Here is a 19,401-nt window from a genome sequence, read left to right as displayed (position 1 = left end):
TCATTATTTTCTTCGGAATTAACAGTTGACATGAAGTTGACTCTGGCACTATATCAGACTGAAGTGGTGAATTGCATTTTGTCATTATTCTTCTTTGTTAAAGATTGGATATAATATACAAAAGACACCAACATATTATGAATACTGAGAGATGACTATTTTAAAACTTAAATTCAGTGAACTTTTCATCAGGTCTTATTTTAGAGTTATTTATGTATATATACATATAAGAATGTTCCTTGAAACATACTTTTTTATTATTGTTCACTACTTTATGTTCCACGGCTTGTGTTTACTTAATGTGTCGCTGTTTATGATTGCATTCTTTAATTCAACATCGTTTTCAAGAGGATTTTGTGTTTTATTACTTACGATTTGTCCAACTGCACATAGTATTCATAGTAAATTAATGCAATTATTTGTAATAGCATAAAAAGGAACGACTTTTGTTTTTTGTTTTTTTTTGTTTTTGTAGAGATCACCTATAACAGTATGATTATTTCATTGAAAAGATTAAGACTTTATTCGATGCAACTGGTAATCAATGAATTGGTATTGTATCACATACTCCCAACTGTATCTTGATAGTCAATGATTTGGTATTGTTTTGAAACCATCACATGCTCCCAACTGTATCTAGAGTGATCTTATTTTTGTTTTATTACTATTCTAGTTTATCTAATATTGTTATAATATGTATTTCATGAAAGTCCCCCATTGTTACATCAAATTCTCTCATGAAGTCTAGTTGTATTTTTATTACTGCCATTTATGTGAAAAATTGGGCGGTCCCATTAGCTCAGTTTGTAGAATACTTGCTCACATGCAGAGGGACCGAGATCAATCTGGGGTGCATTTAAGATTTTTTTTGCCCCCCTTCCCCCCCCCCCCACTTTCCATTCAGTAGTGATTTTTTGATTGGGTAGCTTGCTCTGCTAGATCTGGTGGAAAGTACTTTGCGATAGGCTAGTATCCTGTCCAAAGGGTAGCAAGCATTTCCTATTGCATGTTTCACGCCATAGAAACCAGGATAAACTCCGGCTCCAAAGGCTTAATGGTTCTGAATGACTACTTTATGTGAAAAAGGTAAGGTCTGCAATAATATGATTTAATTGAGTTTGGCTAATACAAGTTTATAATGTTGATGTCATTCCAGACCAGCAGCTGATGATGTGTATGTTCTTAAGCAAGAGCTGGTGTCCGTGCAAACTTTAATGGACAAAATGACACAGGATAGAGAGAAGGAGAAAGACGACCTTGAACAAGAGTACAGGGCATTGCAGGACAATTATAATGTGTGAGGAAATAATGTTTACAAGTATTTGGAACAGCATTACCTGCTAATATTTTATTTTATAAGATATTAAAAATATTTCATTATATGTTTACTTGTATATATGTTTGTGTGTGTGTGGGGGGGGGGGGGGGGTTTGCTGGGGTTTTTTCACCTGTAATTTGGATTAACTTATAATACTTAAGTATCTAGGTTAATTGTTTTGAATGAAAAGGAAGAAGAAGTAATTTGCATTGTTTTTCATTCAACTCAATTTTCTATTTTGAGTGTTAGGTGGAATTCCCCTTAGGGTGTGGGGTAACGTTGAACACACTTTTTGACCAAGTTTTCATTGGTCCACAGCCTTACTGCTGTCTGATCTTTTTTATGAGAGGGGACTTATCTTTTCTTCCTTGTAAATCTATACAACATTTTAGTTATGTTATTGTTAGGTTTTAATTATAATGCTTCCCCTTCAGCAGAAATCGTGTAGAGCATCAGTGTGGGACTTTGTGGTTACAGATACAAAGAGATATTATTGCTTCTGGATTTACTTTTCATTCTTGTATCTAGTCCCCAATGTCTTATAATTTTCTTTGGTGCTTGATAGCTAGATCTAAATCAATTAGTATCAATCATCTCCCTTGTTTTACAGGGGCTGAAATAACCGAAAAGTGTTACGAGTTATGTGAAACTATTATAAACAGATAAATAAACAATTGTCTAATTTGACTTATTTAAAGACTTATTCATTACTGACATTTAAAAGATAATAAAAAATATGTGAATTATTTTTCATTTGTCCATAACAGAAAGGAGAAAGAGTTGAAGGAGCTGCAAGCATTGTTACAAGAGGCACCCAAATCAGAAGAGATTTTAAGGTAAAAGAATTAGAACCAAGATTTTGCTTTCATGAGATTAAAAGATCAAATTGATGATTCAGTTTTCAATAACATCAATACTGTGTGATAAATGCGTTATGTAAATAATTGCTTCAAGTCATATAATTGTTGTTGTTGTTGTTATTATTATTATTATTAATATATATATTATTAATTATTATTATTATTATTATTATTATTATTATTATTATTATTATTATTATTATTATTATTATTATTATTATTATTATTATTATTATTATTATTATTATTATTATTATTATTATTATTATTATATTATATTATGTAGTAGTATTGTTATTATTATTATTGTTATTATTTATTCATTATTATATTATTATTATTATTATTATTATTATTATTATTATTATTATTATTATTATTATTTCTTATTATTATTATTATTATTATTATTATTATTATTATTATTATTATTATTATTATTATTATTATTATATTATTATTATTGTTGTTGTTGTTGTTGTAAGCAGGAGATTTTTTTAAAAAATCAATGTCTATCTTATACGTCACAAGTTTCAATTTTATTTTTTACCCACTCTTGACGTTTACAATTTGGGATTTGGTTTTACTGCGTCTTGGAATACCCAATATTCGTTTTTCTGTATTGTTTTGTTTTTCTTTTCAGGCTTCAAAGTTCTGTTACCGAGAGAGAATCTGGCATGGAAGAATTAAAAAGTCAAATCCAGGCTCTAGAGAGGGAGAAATCCTCCATTTTGAAACAGAAAGACAGTGGGATGGAAACTCTCCAAGGTCAACTCGAGGCCGTGAAACAGGAAAAAGAGGCCGCTTTGAAAGAAATGGAAAATAGTGGTAAAGAGTGGAAAACAAAGGTGGATAATCTGGAGAAACAAAAGGCTGAAATTTTGGAAGAGAAGGAAAATGAAATAACGAAAATAAAGTCTGAATTTGACGATCTTGAGAAAGATAAAATTGCTGCTGATGAAGAGAAAGATAAGGTGAGAAGAGATTGTTACAATTTTGATAGCAGGATTTCAAAGAACTTTTAGACCCATTAAGCCATAATTAATACAGATTTTTGTAATGTAGTTTACTAAGGGAATGATTCATATTCTTTATATGGATTTCATAAGATATTTGTTTTTACCCGAACAATAGTTAAACACATCTATGTCAAATGTGACAGTAGCAATAAATTTCCTAGCCATTAAATAAACTAAGTCATAGCTTATTTCACCAAATTTTGATAAAGTCAATGAAAATGTTAAACAAAAATAAAGATAAAATCTTCGAAGTAGAACAACAACATACCAAATTCAAATCGTTCATCAGCGACCAAACAAGAACATGTTGAACCATTATGAAATTAGTAAATTGTGAAAAGCATTTTATTCAAAAGGGTGTCAAAATATTGATGCAGTCTATTTCTCACCACAGAAATTGAGAAAGATAGTAAAAGAACCACCACTTTACTAAGGTACCATTGAGTACTGGCAGTGACAGACGGTGTCAGAGAGGTTGTCTTAAAAGGATTATGTGGGGACTTCTTTCACAAACTCTCCTAATGTTTCTGCTATGGGAATAGATGTATTTTGAAGCACACATAATAATAACATACTCGTACAATACTGTCTGGAGCTATGAATTGTATGATATAATATAATAATTGTCAAATTATTCCATAAATGTCATCAGAATTGAAATTCTCATAAAAACAAATAGTTTGCCAAAATTTGGCATATATCTCTTAAAATGTATGATTTTATATTTTTACCCCCCCCCCCCCCCCTCCCCCTCCATTACAGTTAAAGACAGAGCTCTCCCAGATACAGTCAAGTGCAGGAGAAGGTCAGGAGCTGGTATTCAAACTACAGCAGGATTTACGGAAGGAAGAGGAGGAGAAGAATAGACTGAAGGAGGAATTGAGGAAGGAGGAAGAGGACAAGAGAAGGGTGCAAGAGGATTTAAATAAAGAGGAGGAGGAAAGGACGAATGTTCAATCATGTCTTGATACCACTCGGGAAAAATTGTTAGAGGAACAGGAAGAAAAGAAAAAGGTGAGGACAGATGATGGCGTTTTCTCTCTTGATTTTATAACCCAACCTCTTATTAGTGGTCTCTCAATATGACAAGATGACAAAAGTGACCATGGGTGGCATATTGAGGATATAGATAATGTAGGAAAAGTAAAGTTCCTATTAGGAAGTGACTGTTGAACTCTTATGGGCAGGGTTTAATTTGTCTCTCACCTATTGTCTTGTATTACCATTTTCATCATGGAAAGTGCACTTTACAATTTCCTCTGTTTCATGATGAAAAAGGAAAGGTAGCACTTGAAGCCTGTTGCACGAGGACACTTTATCACACAAAAACACGATTACACAGGGAAACCACTGGGCATACTGTTGTGGTATCTAATCACTAGGTGGGACTCTTGGACCTGAATTAAGTCATGTTGGGAGTTCAAGACTGTACCTCTTGACCAAAGCAACAGCAGCAACTGATATTTATTTATTTTTGTAATTATTTATTAATTTATTTGTTTATTTATATTATTTAATAAAAATGTATGTATCAACTTAAATTTCATAAAGTAGATGTCGTTGTTGAGTTTTACACAATAGAAGTTATACATTATTGTATCTCAAAAATTCTTGAGATGATAAATCAAAAGCATAAATAGATATCTTTTTTCTCCTCAGGTCCTGGGTAAACTAGAAACAGCCAACACCAATTTAGAAGAGAAAACATCCGAGTTGGCTTCCTTACAGAGTCAACTCGATGAAAAGGACGCTGCTCTTGGTCAGGCTCAAACAGAGACAACAAAGGCAAGGGAAGAAACAAAGGAAGTGAAGGCTGAACTCTCTACTGTGAGTTTTAGTTATTAATACTATTACTATTTTATCAATATTTGTATAATAATGACTTAGGTTTATTCTTTATAAATGTTTTTAATAACAATGACAGAGGTATATCACTGAATCAAAACAGCATAACAATACTCTCACAAACACAGAAACACATTCAAGCACACTCTCACATTCACACCTTCATGCAGAATCAGTGACAAACATTTTTTTTTGTGCTAAAATTAAATTGCAAAAAAACAACTGCCAACAAGAAAACAACAACCTCTTTCTACTTTCTGAAGAGTGTGATAACAAGAATTGATACGATAGAAGCTAAAAAAGCTGCACTTTAAATGTTTTATTTACCACTCCTTTAATTTAAAATTTGAGCACTATTATTTTGTGGTTTTTGTTTTTATAATTTTATAATATACCTTTATATCAATGTAGATGGACCCAGTAGAAATATTTTCTACTCTGGGAAACCTAATTATTCAGAAGTTTTTATAGACTGCTGACTATATAACTGTCCAATGGACAATGTGACGGTTTCGTCACATGTTGAAATAAAGCATTTTCATTGGTCAGTTTTACCCAATATGTATACACATGATGGGGCATTGAGTGGTCTTGGTCTAAAACTGGAAAACTGGGTATTCTTGAAGTTGAACAGTTTGTGAATGAGATGATACACACAATATATATATATATATATATATATATATATATATATATATATATATAATATATATATATAATATATATATATATATATATATATATATATATATTGTCTGTGTAACTTGGTACATCCTCTGTTGATTTTTCTGTGTGGCCCTTTTACTTTACTTCTTTTTGAATTCTTAACATAATACGCTGCGAAAGTAAATACAAAGGCACTCTCTTATAGAACCCCTCCACCCCCACCCCACCCCAACACACAGACACATAATTAATTAATGCAGTTGCATCTAACACAATGCCGGGATTACAGTGATCCATGCTGGTAAATTTGATGTGTAGCTGCATGTAGGCTGTGCAAAGCAATGGCCTACACACTCGGCTGTGGCGAGTGGGTGACACTGACCCTTGACACAGCAACATACAGTTGTCCGTGTGTGTCTACTTTTGGTTTGTTCGGGCTAGAAGCTAGACAGATACAATTAACAGTTTGCCGATAACGTTTAACTAAATATTTCCCAGGGCAATACTTATCAGGTAGATGGCATAAAAACGACAGTAATATTAGTTGATGTTGTTAATCGGTGAAACTTATTTAAAATTTGTGTAAATCCGAATACCTTAATGTGATCAAGTAAATAATATCATTATGAATGCCACGATTTGCTGAAAGAAGCCAATCGGACAGCTCTCGTTCAGGAATTTCTGTACGACTTGATGTTTATTATACTGGACAGATAGAGTTGAGGATGTGGCCATAAGTTAAAACTGGGTATTATCCACCCGAAACCATCACATTGAAAGCTTCAAAGGGCAATAATAATACTTGATGTCATAAATAGATGAAAACTGTTGAAAACTTAGTGTAGATCTGAAATCCTTAAAGTAATTAAGTGAATACATTATTTCGATTGCGACGATTTGCGTAAAACTGACAACTTTTTACAGTGCCGAAATTGGTTGTTTTTTAGAGTGTTAGTGTCGTCGGTACATATTTTATGATAACTGTTTGACTCAACGAACTTTCAAACTGACTTTAAATTATAAAACGAAATCAAGTTATCTGTTTATCTGTTTATCTATCTGTAAAAAATACATTTCTAATTTTCAAATCTTTCAGTAGAGTTATTGACTGAAATAGCACAATGTTCTCCATACGGCTATATTTTTTAAAGAAAGAATATATATATATTTATATATATATATAAATAAGTGACAAATTAGGGAGCAGGTAATGGTGTGAGATGAAGGTCTGAAAAAGTGTGTATGAAACGGTGCCAGACAAAGCAAGAAAGAAAAATACAAGAAAGAAATCCATCTCAAAAAATTAGTCTTTCTCAACTGGGGATCGAACCGTTGACTTCCTGATTACCGATCAGATATGTCAACATTACACCACAGAGGTTTTCCAATAGTTTCCAGTAATCAGGAGGTCTGAGGTTCGATTCCCAGTCAAGGAAGACTAGTTTTTTAGGATGCTTTTTTTTTCTTGTATTTTTCTTCCTTGCTTTTTCTGGCACTATTTCATACACACTTTTTCAGATATTTATACATATATACAATGCTGTTGAATTTTATCATGGTTGTTATAACACCAGTTTGTCTATCATTTTGCTCTTCTTTCAGTTGAAATCCACCCTGGAGGCAAAAATGTCAGAAATGGATAGCCTAACGCAGGTCATGAATTCATCACAGTCAGAGTCTCAGTCAAGCCTGGTAGAGAAGGAGAGGATGATTGGGGACCTCAAGTATCAGGTTGAAAAGGTGACTTGTCTTATATCATGTTCTTATATCACTTCGATGTCAATTCTAAACAAATAAGGTTCATTTTATTAATTTTTGTCTTTTTTTTTTTTTTTACTGTTGTTATTATTATTGTTACTGTAGCAAAATGTGATCAAAAAGGAATTCAGTCCAACCATTAAACGGTTAAGCTATCATACCTCCTCCTCCCTCTCTCTCTCTCTGCCCCAAGTGACAAACAGTGTGTCATTTCTGATCATAGTCCAGACTCAGTATTGTATTAGAAATAAATTATAGAGTTGCCATTAATAATAATAATAATAATAATAATACTGCACACTTACATAGCGCCAACATCTCATGCAATATGAGCTCTGGGGTGTTGTTGATTTCTGTGATAATTAGAGTGACAGACCTGTCATGAAAACCAATAAAAGTCTGAATTTACAAATACTTCTATTTTCAGCTATTGCATTTTATTGGCAATCAATGACACCCCCCCCCCCCTCCAACCCCATCTATGGTTCCCCTCCACCCCTTGCAATCTGTATGAGGTGACTAAGACAACACTGACATTTGTCTGGTATTTTCAGATTCAAGCCAACCTAGACACCAAAGTTAGTGAGTTGTCGGACTTACAGTCTCAAGTAGTGACAACCAACAAAATGTTCGAGGATGAGGTGAGTTCAAAAGTCAGCTTGATTCAAGGTAGAATCTGGTCAAAACTAGATTTTTAGTTCAACCTTCGCAGACAAGGTTCAGTTTTATTCTTACCTGATATCAGATCGTACTGTTTTCACCATGAGAGAATTAATACACAGCAATGTGACTTGGGCTTCATTAAAGCCTGATTTGTATTGGTGTTACGTCTCTCGTGTCAAAAATGGTTTTGTCTGCAATTGACCAGATAGAAAATGGGAGGAATTAAGTATGATTTCATGCAAATTTAGTCTTGCTGTCGAGGACTTTTTAAGAAAATTTAAAAAAAAACAAACAAGGGAAAAAAAAAAAAGAACCAAGATAGTTTCCTTCATCATTCATGCAATAGATTCAGGATTTTTAAAGAGTACAAATACCATATAAATGTTTCCAGTCATTAACTTTGACTATTCCAGCCGGAGTACTACTCTGTGATGATTATTTGTTTTGTTTTTTTTCATTTATTTGTGAGGGTTTTTTCCTTGTCATTTAGAACAACTTTCAAAGTTATCAGATTTTTATTGGCCTTATGTTGTTTTGCTCCTTCCTCCCTCTTCCCCCCCCCCCCCCCCCCTACGCTTATTTTTTTTTTTATCACGTCATATAGAGACACACAAATGATGAGCTGAGATCTCAGATCATTGAGAAAGACAACAAGATTGAGGAAGAGACAAGAAGAGTAAAACAAATGTGAGTGATGGTATTACACATATAATGAGCATGTGATTGAAATGGTAGCTATTCAGCGCCATGATTTGATCATTCTTAATTTTCTTTCACAATTTAGATACCGTAATTTTTTTCAAAGATAAAAAGATCCTTTTAATAATGTTTCGATAGTGCTCTCAAAAAAGACTAACCCCCCCCCCCCCCCCCCCCCCCCAACTAATCAAAATCTTATTAATCTTCAAGAAAAAACAACAACTTATTCCACAATTTAGCTAGTGTTAGGACCCATCGGATTTAAGCTTGTAAGTAGTTTATTATCAATAAATAATGAATTTGTTTAGTCAATTGTATTGTCGATACTGCTCAGAATCAATTTGTGCCCATCTGTTATCATCATCATCATCATCATCATCATCATCACCGTTATCAACAACAAAATAATAGAAATGATGGTGTTTTGAAGGGCGTGAATCAAAAGTTGTTGAGGCAAACAAGCTTTATCTTACCTCCATGTAGTAATAATGAAGCTGTACCACTATGTTCTACAACAAATTGACTTTAAATCCTAAATGACAGTTTTAGATAATCTTTTGAGACCTTCATTCATTGAAATATAAAAAATATACCCTACTCTTCACTCTTATTTGTAATTTTTATTTGAATTTTAATAAATTTTTAGACAGTTGTTTTTTTCTCTTTTTTTTTTTTATCATAACAAAGAGAGGAAAAAGTGAAGGAACTGGAAAACAAAATGGCCTCTTTGACAGAAGAAAAACAAAGGCTAGAATCAGAGAGAGAGGAATTAGTGTCCAAGGTAAGGCGTCATTAAAGCAAAATACAATAAATTTTGATTTGACTTCAGTTTGGCTGTTGACAACTTGTTCGATGTATGTCAATGGTGCAAAATATTTATTTCATCTAGCCAAGGGCGGTTATTCTATAACTGAATCATAGCTGGATAAAATTTATTTTAAATGATTGACGGTGACACTTCACAAGCAGTCAAACGAGATTTGATGTACCATGTTAAGATGAATTTGTTCTTCAGATTCCTTCATGTACAGCTGTTAGCTGAGGGGGGGGGGGGGGGGGGGGGGGGGGGGATCTGTGTTTTCAAATTGGAATAGCCAGAAGCATTGGCATGTTCAGATCTCACACAGTTTTCTCCAAGAATCTGCCAACATAGAATTCAACAGTCAATAGTGAGAGAAACTGCTTTTACGATTTTGTCCATGGAGCTGCAATTCTCTCAAACACTGCTCTAACCATACAGTTGTAGTGAGGGTTATTTATGCGGCAATTACAATACAAATATGTAATGAAAGTTATGCACAGCAGAACAGATTTTTTGTCTCAGTTTTTCCTGTTTTTATTATTACTATTATTATTATTATTATTATTATTATTATTATTATTATTATTATTATTATTATTATTATTATTATTATATTATATTTTTATTGTTCTTAATGGTGGTGGTGGGAGGTATTATTATTGTGACGGTAGTTGTTTTTTTTCTCTTATGCAATATACAAAAGATAAAGCAGATTTAATTTGGAATTTTTATTTTTTTAACAAACAAAATTGATTGAAAGACGACGAGAATTGGAACATGGAGTAACGTGGAATAAGCTTTTATTGCTTGGTTATTTAGTGGGAGAAGTAAATCGATGATCTTATATGTGACTCACCGTCTCAAAATGGTATTATGTCGGAACGAACCAGATGCTTAAAAGCCGAATCTAATGTTAAACTGGTCAAAAATATAAACTGTTGGCATTAGCACCCTAAAATATGGTATCCATTCTCCTCAATAAAATATACAAACTCAACACAAGACTGATATTTCTGGCTATGAATTCAATTTTCAACATCTTAACCATCCTGACTAATTCCGTTTTGGGGCGAAGGGTCACATATTTGATCATTAAATCATGATATTGTGTCTATTAAACTTGTAGCCCCATATGTCTTCAAAGCTTATTTGTTTTTATTTTACAGATTGAAGCAGGGGAGGGAGTGGAAGAGTTGATAAGTCAAATGAAAGATGAAAATGTAAGTTGTCTTTTTGCATCTGGGAGCTTTGTCACTACAAACAATAGATACACGAAATAGAAAAGGCACATGGATTATGTTTTTCTATTAAACACTACTTTCTGGCATAAACTACATCGTACATGTAAGAATGCAGTCAATATAGGAAAAGAACAGAGCAATTTATTGCATAGTCACAACTCTGGTACCACAACTATCTTGACTCAAATAGAAATTTATGGTCTTCAATTATTCATTTTAAAAATTAAACATCCCGGTGATATATAGATTTATTGTGCAAACTTTTGATGTAGCGTGCTTATGAATCTGTATGTTCTTCACATATTTATATTATCCTTTCCCAAGGAAACAACATCAATATTGTTTTATCCTTAGACATCATTTACACTAGTGCCATTGATGTAACCCTATAGAGTTGCAAGCTAGGTAAAACTTTTAATGCAAATATCACGTTTATCCAAATTATCATTGCTTTCAATAAGTTTCAGGACTGAGTTCATGAAATTGAAGCAGTTTAGCTCAAATATTTTTATTCTTTGATGTCACCCTCCAAGTAATCCCTTGTGCATATAAATACGAGTTCCAATGTCTTGTGAGTCCTTGGAAGCAGAGTTAGACATCCTCTTTTGTGACATTCAACATATTCTGCGAATATTTTTAAATTCTTTGAGGGTATGAAAACATTTTCCTTTCAATACCATTTCAAGTCTTACAAAGTAGAAAAGTGTCAGTGAGATCAATCAGGTGAATGAGGGGGGATTTGGGAGGACAGTTGCTAGCTTTTAGCTAAATATTTTTGTAGTTGTTTTCTTCATGCGATTTCTCTTTTTAACTATTCAAATCTTCAAATGATACTACTACTTACGCCTAAAAAGCAGCTAATGTGTACTGTATTAAATGAAATTTTGATTCTATAAATTCTGGTTTAGGAGGGGGATAATTATTTTAATGTAAATTATTTATCTACTTTTTTAAATATTGTATTCTTAGGCCTCCTTACAAGATAGTGTGACATCCCTTAAAAGTTCTATGGAAAAACTAACGACAGAGCACACGGAAAAAGAGGAAAATTTGCATAAGCAAATTCAAGAGGTCAAGGTTCAGCTCCAAGAAGCTGATATGAAAGCTAACAAATTGGGAGTTAGCTTGGAAGAAAAGGGAGAGAAATTGAATGCAACTCAACAGAAGTTACAAGCAGCAGAAACAGAACTTGCTACTAAGGTTTGTGATATATGGGTAATAGGAAAGGGATGAAATAAATTTTTATTAATAATCAATTATAGATGAAATGGCATAAAATGAAGTACATAATAGGCTGCCTGCCTGATGCTATAGTTTTAATAGTATATATATAACAATTTTAAAAGAGCAAAATAAGAAATGTCTCTATATAATCGTATATTAACGATAAAAATCAAATGTGTCTGTCCCACCAGACTGAGTTGCTTCTAGCATCTGAGGCAGCTAAAACAAGTCAAAGGGTTGATCTTGAAAATCACATCAAGACGGCAAACAGTGCTCTAGAAAAGGTCAACGGTCAACTGACATCTGTCAAAGAACAGCTTGATCAGGTGAGAGCTTTTGATAGCACAGTTATGATGACTTTGATTCAGTATGTTTTGTTCTTCACATATTTATATGTATTATCCCGAGGAAACAACATCAATGTAGTTAATATAGACTCTTGATTAAATTGACTATAAGCTCCAGTTTACTCACCTAAGGCAAGTGATATTAACGTTCAGGTCTCCTCTTTATCAGCTGTGTAGAGAAATGATGACTTTGACATAAAATAGAAATAATGTCAAATTCATCTTTATTAATACAAAAATGAAACTATTATCTTTCTATTTAATAAACGCTTCAAAGGCTTTTGTGTGGAAAGTGTTATACAAATGATTATTATGATTATTGATAAATCCTCATCCATGATTTGATAGAAACATCCATTCAAGATTGATATTTGGAATTAAAGTCATTTTTTGATGTGAATTTTTCAATTAGGAGTTTAAAAAGTGGAAGAAACGTAATATTAAACAGACAACTCATTCACATGTAAAGGAGCCAGGATCAATCCTGGGTGCATTTAAGTTTGATTGGGTAACCGGGTTTGTTAAATCTGATGGAAAGTACTTTGCAATAGACTAGTGTCCGATCCAAAGTGTAGCAAGCAATAGCGACTGCCCGTTTAATGCTACAGACACTGGAATAAACTGGTTCTATAGGCCTGAATACCGACTTGTGATTTTAATGGTTGTCTTGCTTCTACTTTCTACTTCTGTTTTATTTCCTTAAATATTTATTATCTACATGTGAGTATTGTTGTGATCCATATTCCCAGGCCACAAATGAGGTGTCATCCAAACGTGAAAAGATAGCCCAATTGGAGTCCAAGCTTCAGGAACAGACTGACAAATTTGCCCAAGCAACACAGAAAGGAAATAGCCTTGAACGAGAACTCAAAGAAAAGGTAATTAATTCATCACCATGCCTTTTTTATTTTAGAAAAAAAAACAAATAATAATTTGATTATTCTCAACTGAAAAGTTTCCCATTGGTAGTTCAATTATTCGATCTGTCTTCTCAGGTACAATCAGAATTGGTTTAAATTGGCATTTTTTTTCTTTCCTGATGCCTTTTTCATTTAGCAGGGATTTAATGATTGGGTCTAAGTTAGATGGAAAGTATACTACACTCGACTTGCATGGTAACAAGCAATTGCTCCTCATTGTTTAATGCTACAGAATCCAGTTTCAAACCTGACGGTTGATATTTCTGTAGATTTTATGATGGACCTACTTTGTCCATTTCACAATTGAGGTGTAAACTAATAGAATTGCTACGTGTCATACAATGGAAGTGATAAAGAAAGTGTGAATTACACATCCCTAGAGAATTTCAATTTTTTTTTTTAAACTGTGTTTACTGGTTTATTTCCTCTTTTCTTTTAGCATAAAAGAAAAATAGTGAGAAAAATGAAAGTCCTTATTAGAGGTATCCTTTAGGGTGAGCATGCTTATAAATGAGTAAATGTATATAAAAATTCTGTTTTACACTCATAGCATGCTTATGGCTAAATCATGTTTAAAGTTCACTTAACAGTGATCGGACAGCTGAATCTAACTCAGGCGGAAAAGTAGTTTACACTAGATCAGCAGAGTGGAAACAATTACATTGTTTATTGCCACAGAATTCATAATAAACTCTGGTTTAAAGGACTAGAACATACAACTTGAATTTTTATATTATATCTATATTTATTTGACTAGACTGGTGGAATTATTTTTCACAATAAAGTCAGAAAGTTTAGTTTTCCACATTTGAAAGTTCATTATTATAAATTGTTTTTGTTTTGTTTTTTTAATTTGTCCAGTCAACAAGCTTTGAAAGTCTAAAGAAGGAAAAGAAAGAGATCGAGGACAGTTTGGCATCGACAAAATCATCACTGGAACAAACTAAAACAAAATTACAAAATACAGAACAGGCATTTGAAAATGTGAGTTATATTCTTCTCCCAACAGGACATATACCAAAATTGGCTTTGCTCTGTGCTTTCATCATAGACGGATAAATATTGCATTAGTAAAGTCCCTATCCAATGCTTTATTGCCATGCTCAAGAGATTTCTTTTATTTCTTCTTGCTAGTGGACAATTTATATTTCATACACAAGATGCAGCATTTTTAGGGTGCCAGCACAATGTTGGACAAAGACAACATTATTTAACTCTAGAGGGATATTAGGATTTTACATTCATCTTTAAAATGGTGTGAAATATATGAATAAAAAATATTTGGCAGTCTGATTTAAGATGTCGGACAGACTTTTTTCGAGATATGAGCAAAAATGGTTTGAAATCCAAGGTATTTATCTTTAACTTTGTTTACTGAAATACCTACAACTTTGTCCCTAATCAAGATATTTTGAAAATTGAAACTGCATTTTACCCAGAGAAGATTTTTTGTACATTTGCACTCAATGTCACACGTTAAGTCAGGCCACCGCCCAAATCCTGAGGCAGGGGATTAAACTCTGGGACGTATGTTAATAGGTCAAAACAAGTGGGACAAATTATCACAACACTTCAGCGTTATATTAGTTTCTGTAATATGTCATTAAATAAAATGACACATTTGGCACATTGGTGATCTAGTATGTATTTTTCTAGTGAAGTATTTAATTATTATTTTTTTCACTAGAAAAAGAAAAAACATGCCACTGAAAAGCAGGAATTGATGGGCAAGTTTGAAAAAACAGAGAAGGAGAAAGCAGACTTGAAAGTACAGCTGGACACTAAGGTAAAGTTAAAGTAAAAAGAAATTTAGTTTCTTGTGTGACACAGATGTTGAAGATTTCCCTATTAGTTGGACTGTATCCTTTTTTCAACACTAAGTGTGGAACTCTTACCAGTACCTTTGCATATTGCCTTAATTTTTACCAGACCTGAAGAAACTCCCCCTTCTAAAGTTTAGAGTCATTTTGTTTTTAAACTTGCCAAAATAATTTCTCAAGTGGAACAACTTAATTTGTTATTTCCAAAGCTCACACATTGTTCTGAGTCACCACCCATTTACTACTGGATGAGCAAACGAAACTTCGTTATTACAGTATATAAAACTCAAGTTTGCTTACAATTGGAAGCTAGTGCTCTACCACCACGACTCTGAAAATATAACACTCAAAACATCCCAAATGTACTCCCCCCCCCCCCCCCCTGCTCTTCCAAAAAGCGAGTAAACATAAGATTTTATAACTGGTTCAACTTTCATCCTTATTGTTTAAAACTGTGGACTAGAATCATTTACATGTCATGCAATTTATTTTAATTATTATTATTTTTTTTTTCAAAGAAGAAAATCTTTTACTTTATTCTATTTTTCCTCCTTGTAAAGCACTTTGAGTTTGTTTAGGAGATATTGCACTATATAAATACTCAAGTATTTTTTTATATTTTGTGTATTGTTTCCTAATTTATACTTACATATCTTTCTTTCCAACTGTGTAATGTAAAATGTCCTGAATCAAAATTTTGAATAGAGATGTAGTAATACTGTGAAACCAAAAATGTTCACATCAAGTAGTTTTTTGGGTTTTTAAAAAAAATTTGTTTGTTTGTTCGGATTTTCTTTATTTTTCTAAGTACGCAAGAACGAGAAGTGCATCATTTTTCTCTTTATCACATTGCCAGATATCGTCGCTACAAGACACAGAGACCAATTTGGCAACTAGAAACAAAGAACTCAAAGCAGCAAGAAAAGATTTAGATAAGAGTCGGGAAGAGGCAAAGAAAAAAGTGGCAGAGATGACAAAGGTGGGAATACTTGATGAATTAATCTGAATCAACTAAAAAAAAAAATAGTTAAAAGTCTATGAAAAGAAAAGTTTGAATAGTGAAAGACACTTAATCGGGACAATTTTTTTCAGCAACTAGTGTCAAATAAAGTAGAAACCAAACTGAGCACTGGAACATTTTACTACCGTAAAGATGGTAAATGTAACTAATTTAATACGATTTTACAGAGCCCTCTGTTAATTTCCATAGATGGGTAGAGCAGTTCTAATTAATTATAAATTTAAAATGTGACTCGTTTTGACACAGCTTCATGCTATTTTTGAATTATGAATTAGATCATATGTTTAAATTCCTCTTTATTCGTAATCTTCAGGCTAAAGAAGATTTCACAAACCAACTCACAAACCTCAAGACAGAGAAAGAGAAAGAGAAAAGTGCAGCAGATGCAGCTAAACAAGAACTTGAAAAACAAGTGAGGTTATGAGATGGATGCTCTTATATTTCAATTCGGTCATTTCAATTATAGAACCTTTGTGTTTTTTTCTAACTTTGGGTAAGATGTTACAAGAACTCTTGTATTGATGAAGGAAAATACATATTCTTCTTGTCTTGTTATTATGAATGAAATGAATTACTTATCAACTGCGATTTTGTGCTTAGAAAAATGTAGTCAAGTAGATCATGTATTTTATTAGCTCCAAATGAGTGGCAAAATGAATACTAGTTTCAAACCTGCCAAGACTGCCTGGATTTTGAGATTTAAAAATCAATCAAAGTCTAAGTCACCACAACACAAAACTTCTCATAACACTACACATTTGCATTGCACCTTATCTGGATGGAGGATCACACTTGTTAGTTACATGATCAACAAAACTCCCATGAGTTTATGATGGTCTTTTTTAGTTCCTACTTATGTTCTGGCCATTTATATTTCTGTTTTAGAGGAAAAAAATCTTATTAGAGGAGTGATAAATGGAATTTATATGCTTTATAAAGGTTCTCAATGCCTTTGATAGATGCCGGCGAATTGCTAAGATCAAAAGTTGTTTTGTTTTTTAAACTTCTGGAAAATATTAACATATTATAGGCAACCATTCTGTAAAAAAAAAAAATGAATAAATGAAATTTAAAAGAAAAAGAAAATGAATAGTAAACGAGAATGTTTGAATATGAAGCAATTATAATAAAGGTTATTTAAACAGATTATATTATTATTAATAGCGATTTATCTTCTTGATGTGAAGATGTGAGAAATAATCAATATGGTTTCGTATTTCCTCAGTTGTCATCTGTGACAGATGAAAGAAATGGTTTAAATCAAGAGAAATTAACTCTGAATACACAAGTAGCAGATCTGTCAAGTAAGCTCGACCAAAAGGCTGACGAAGTTGACAATTTATACAAGAGAATAGAGGAGGACAAGGTAAATAATAATGTCTCCATACTTTTCTTTTGCAATATTCTTTTTCCTTTATTAACATACTGAAGTGATTTTAAGATTTATATTTGTCTTTTTTTAGATTGTTCATTTCTCATGACAAGAAAAGAGCTAGTCCTGAAAATGTCTTTACATAAAGACAGGTTTTAATGAAATCTTATTTTTTGTTTGACTTTTAAAACAGGAAATCTGTATACAAAAATTATGCAATGTCTTATATGCTTCCAATATAAATAAGTTTTGTTTTGTTTTTATTAAAGGCCAAATTTGCTTCAGAGAAGACTAAGCTTACTGAAGATTATGAAATGAAAGAAAAAAGTTTACAACAAAAGATTGAGACCCTTGACTCAAATATTGCCTCAGAGAAGGTAAATAAATCTCTTCTTTCGTGATCCTTAGTCCCATAAGCCCCTATTCCCTTTGTCTCTTGTCATAGTAAAAACAAATGTGCGTTTGTTTTTTGGGGTTTTTTTCACCTGGTAAATTTTGTGGGTGGGGGGGTGGATGTGTGTGTGTGTGTGTGTGTGTGTGTGAGAGAGAGAGAGAGAAAGAGAGAGAGAGAGAGAGAGAGAGAGAGAGAGAGAGAGAGAAAGAGAGAGAGAGAGAGAGAGAGAGAGAGGTAAAAGAATTGTAGGCAATACATGTGTATTTAAAATAATTACTCATTTCGTATATAATTTGGTCCATTACTTTTTGCCTTGTCAATTTGACTTTCTTGTAAGTAGATATGTGTTTTTGTTCAATTCTCTTTTCAATTTTGGATTATATTTTGAAAATAGAAATCTGGAGAGGATCTGGAGAAGACCCTGACAGAGTTAAAGATCAAGGTAATTTGTTGTTATAGCAAAAATTGTTGTTGAATTTATTCCACATCATTAAGTTGTCATGTGACTTGAATAAATTGGGAGTTTAGATTGCCTCATGGAGTGAGAGTTTATTCTATGGCTTGAAACTAACAATGTAGTCCTTTAAAGCCATTGAGGCAACATGGAACTGGAGTTAATCCTATGGTCCTAAACGAACAATTGCAACTACTTGCTACCCTAGTCTATTACAAAGTACTTTCCACGAGATCTAACTAACACCTGGCTACCACTGCTGGGTGGACAAAGGTAAAAAAAAGTCTGGATTTCACCCAACTGCAATCCCATTCCCTTTATGTGTGAAACGATTGTTCTCCTGAGTTATAGGGACCCCCTAAAACAACATCGACGAACTGTTTTACTTCTCAGAACACCACAAAACATTGTAAAACACATCAGCATTATGATGAATGTGAAGTAAACATAGTTTATAAATAGAAAATTATCACTATCCTAAACTAGAAGCGTATTTATATAAAATGAGAACAATAAAAAAGAAAGTTGTATGAAAAAATGCTCGTTAAAACTTTTTAAAATACATTTATATACTTGATTTCTTCAGTTCAAATTTGTTAATGAGGTTCACAATGCAACATTTATTCCCTTAGGCTATACGCAACTAAACATCCATGTTTTACAGTATAAGACATGAGAAATACCCCATTTTTGTATTAACACTCTTGCAATTGTTTGCTTCTACCTTGGTACTCATTCACACCTCAATCAAGTAGGGTAAATTAAAAAAAAAAAATTGAGCTTTATATAGCGCAATATCCACTAATGTGCTCAAAGCGCTTTACAATGGGTCCCTGGTCAACAGTAACATTTAACATGTAGGACAGGACATGACGCCTGTTAGGCGATATTACAATTTTTCGGACAAAGACAACGCTGTTAACGGCTAGGTACTCGTTTTACACCTGAGTACGGTGAGAGAATGTGAGTAAAGAGCCT

General features: G+C 32.7%; 1 protein-coding gene across 6 annotated transcripts in view; it reads left to right on the top strand.

The window, feature by feature from the left end:
- The window catches only part of LOC144974872 (uncharacterized), a 51,241-nt gene that overhangs the window by 19,283 nt on the left and 12,557 nt on the right, over positions 1-19,401 (top strand). For all 6 annotated transcript variants that reach the window (XM_078918291.1, XM_078918289.1, XM_078918290.1 and 3 more), the window contains 20 exons: positions 1,157-1,297; positions 2,086-2,154; positions 2,822-3,152; positions 3,960-4,211; positions 4,857-5,024; positions 7,311-7,448; positions 8,021-8,107; positions 8,734-8,816; positions 9,516-9,609; positions 10,797-10,850; positions 11,841-12,071; positions 12,287-12,421; positions 13,192-13,320; positions 14,224-14,346; positions 15,050-15,148; positions 16,039-16,161; positions 16,517-16,615; positions 17,429-17,569; positions 17,845-17,952; positions 18,364-18,411. In XM_078918291.1, coding sequence (XP_078774417.1) covers positions 1,157-1,297; positions 2,086-2,154; positions 2,822-3,152; positions 3,960-4,211; positions 4,857-5,024; positions 7,311-7,448; positions 8,021-8,107; positions 8,734-8,816; positions 9,516-9,609; positions 10,797-10,850; positions 11,841-12,071; positions 12,287-12,421; positions 13,192-13,320; positions 14,224-14,346; positions 15,050-15,148; positions 16,039-16,161; positions 16,517-16,615; positions 17,429-17,569; positions 17,845-17,952; positions 18,364-18,411 — 2,653 coding nt within the window. The remainder of the gene's footprint in view (positions 1-1,156; positions 1,298-2,085; positions 2,155-2,821; positions 3,153-3,959; positions 4,212-4,856; positions 5,025-7,310; positions 7,449-8,020; positions 8,108-8,733; positions 8,817-9,515; positions 9,610-10,796; positions 10,851-11,840; positions 12,072-12,286; positions 12,422-13,191; positions 13,321-14,223; positions 14,347-15,049; positions 15,149-16,038; positions 16,162-16,516; positions 16,616-17,428; positions 17,570-17,844; positions 17,953-18,363; positions 18,412-19,401) is intronic.

This window comes from Berghia stephanieae, chromosome 6, assembly GCF_034508935.2.
Source record: "Berghia stephanieae isolate SIO BIC M18660-M18661 chromosome 6, UCSD_Bste_1.3, whole genome shotgun sequence".
NCBI lineage: Eukaryota > Metazoa > Mollusca > Gastropoda > Nudibranchia > Aeolidiidae > Berghia > Berghia stephanieae.
This window is presented reverse-complemented; position numbering and strand designations above follow the sequence as displayed.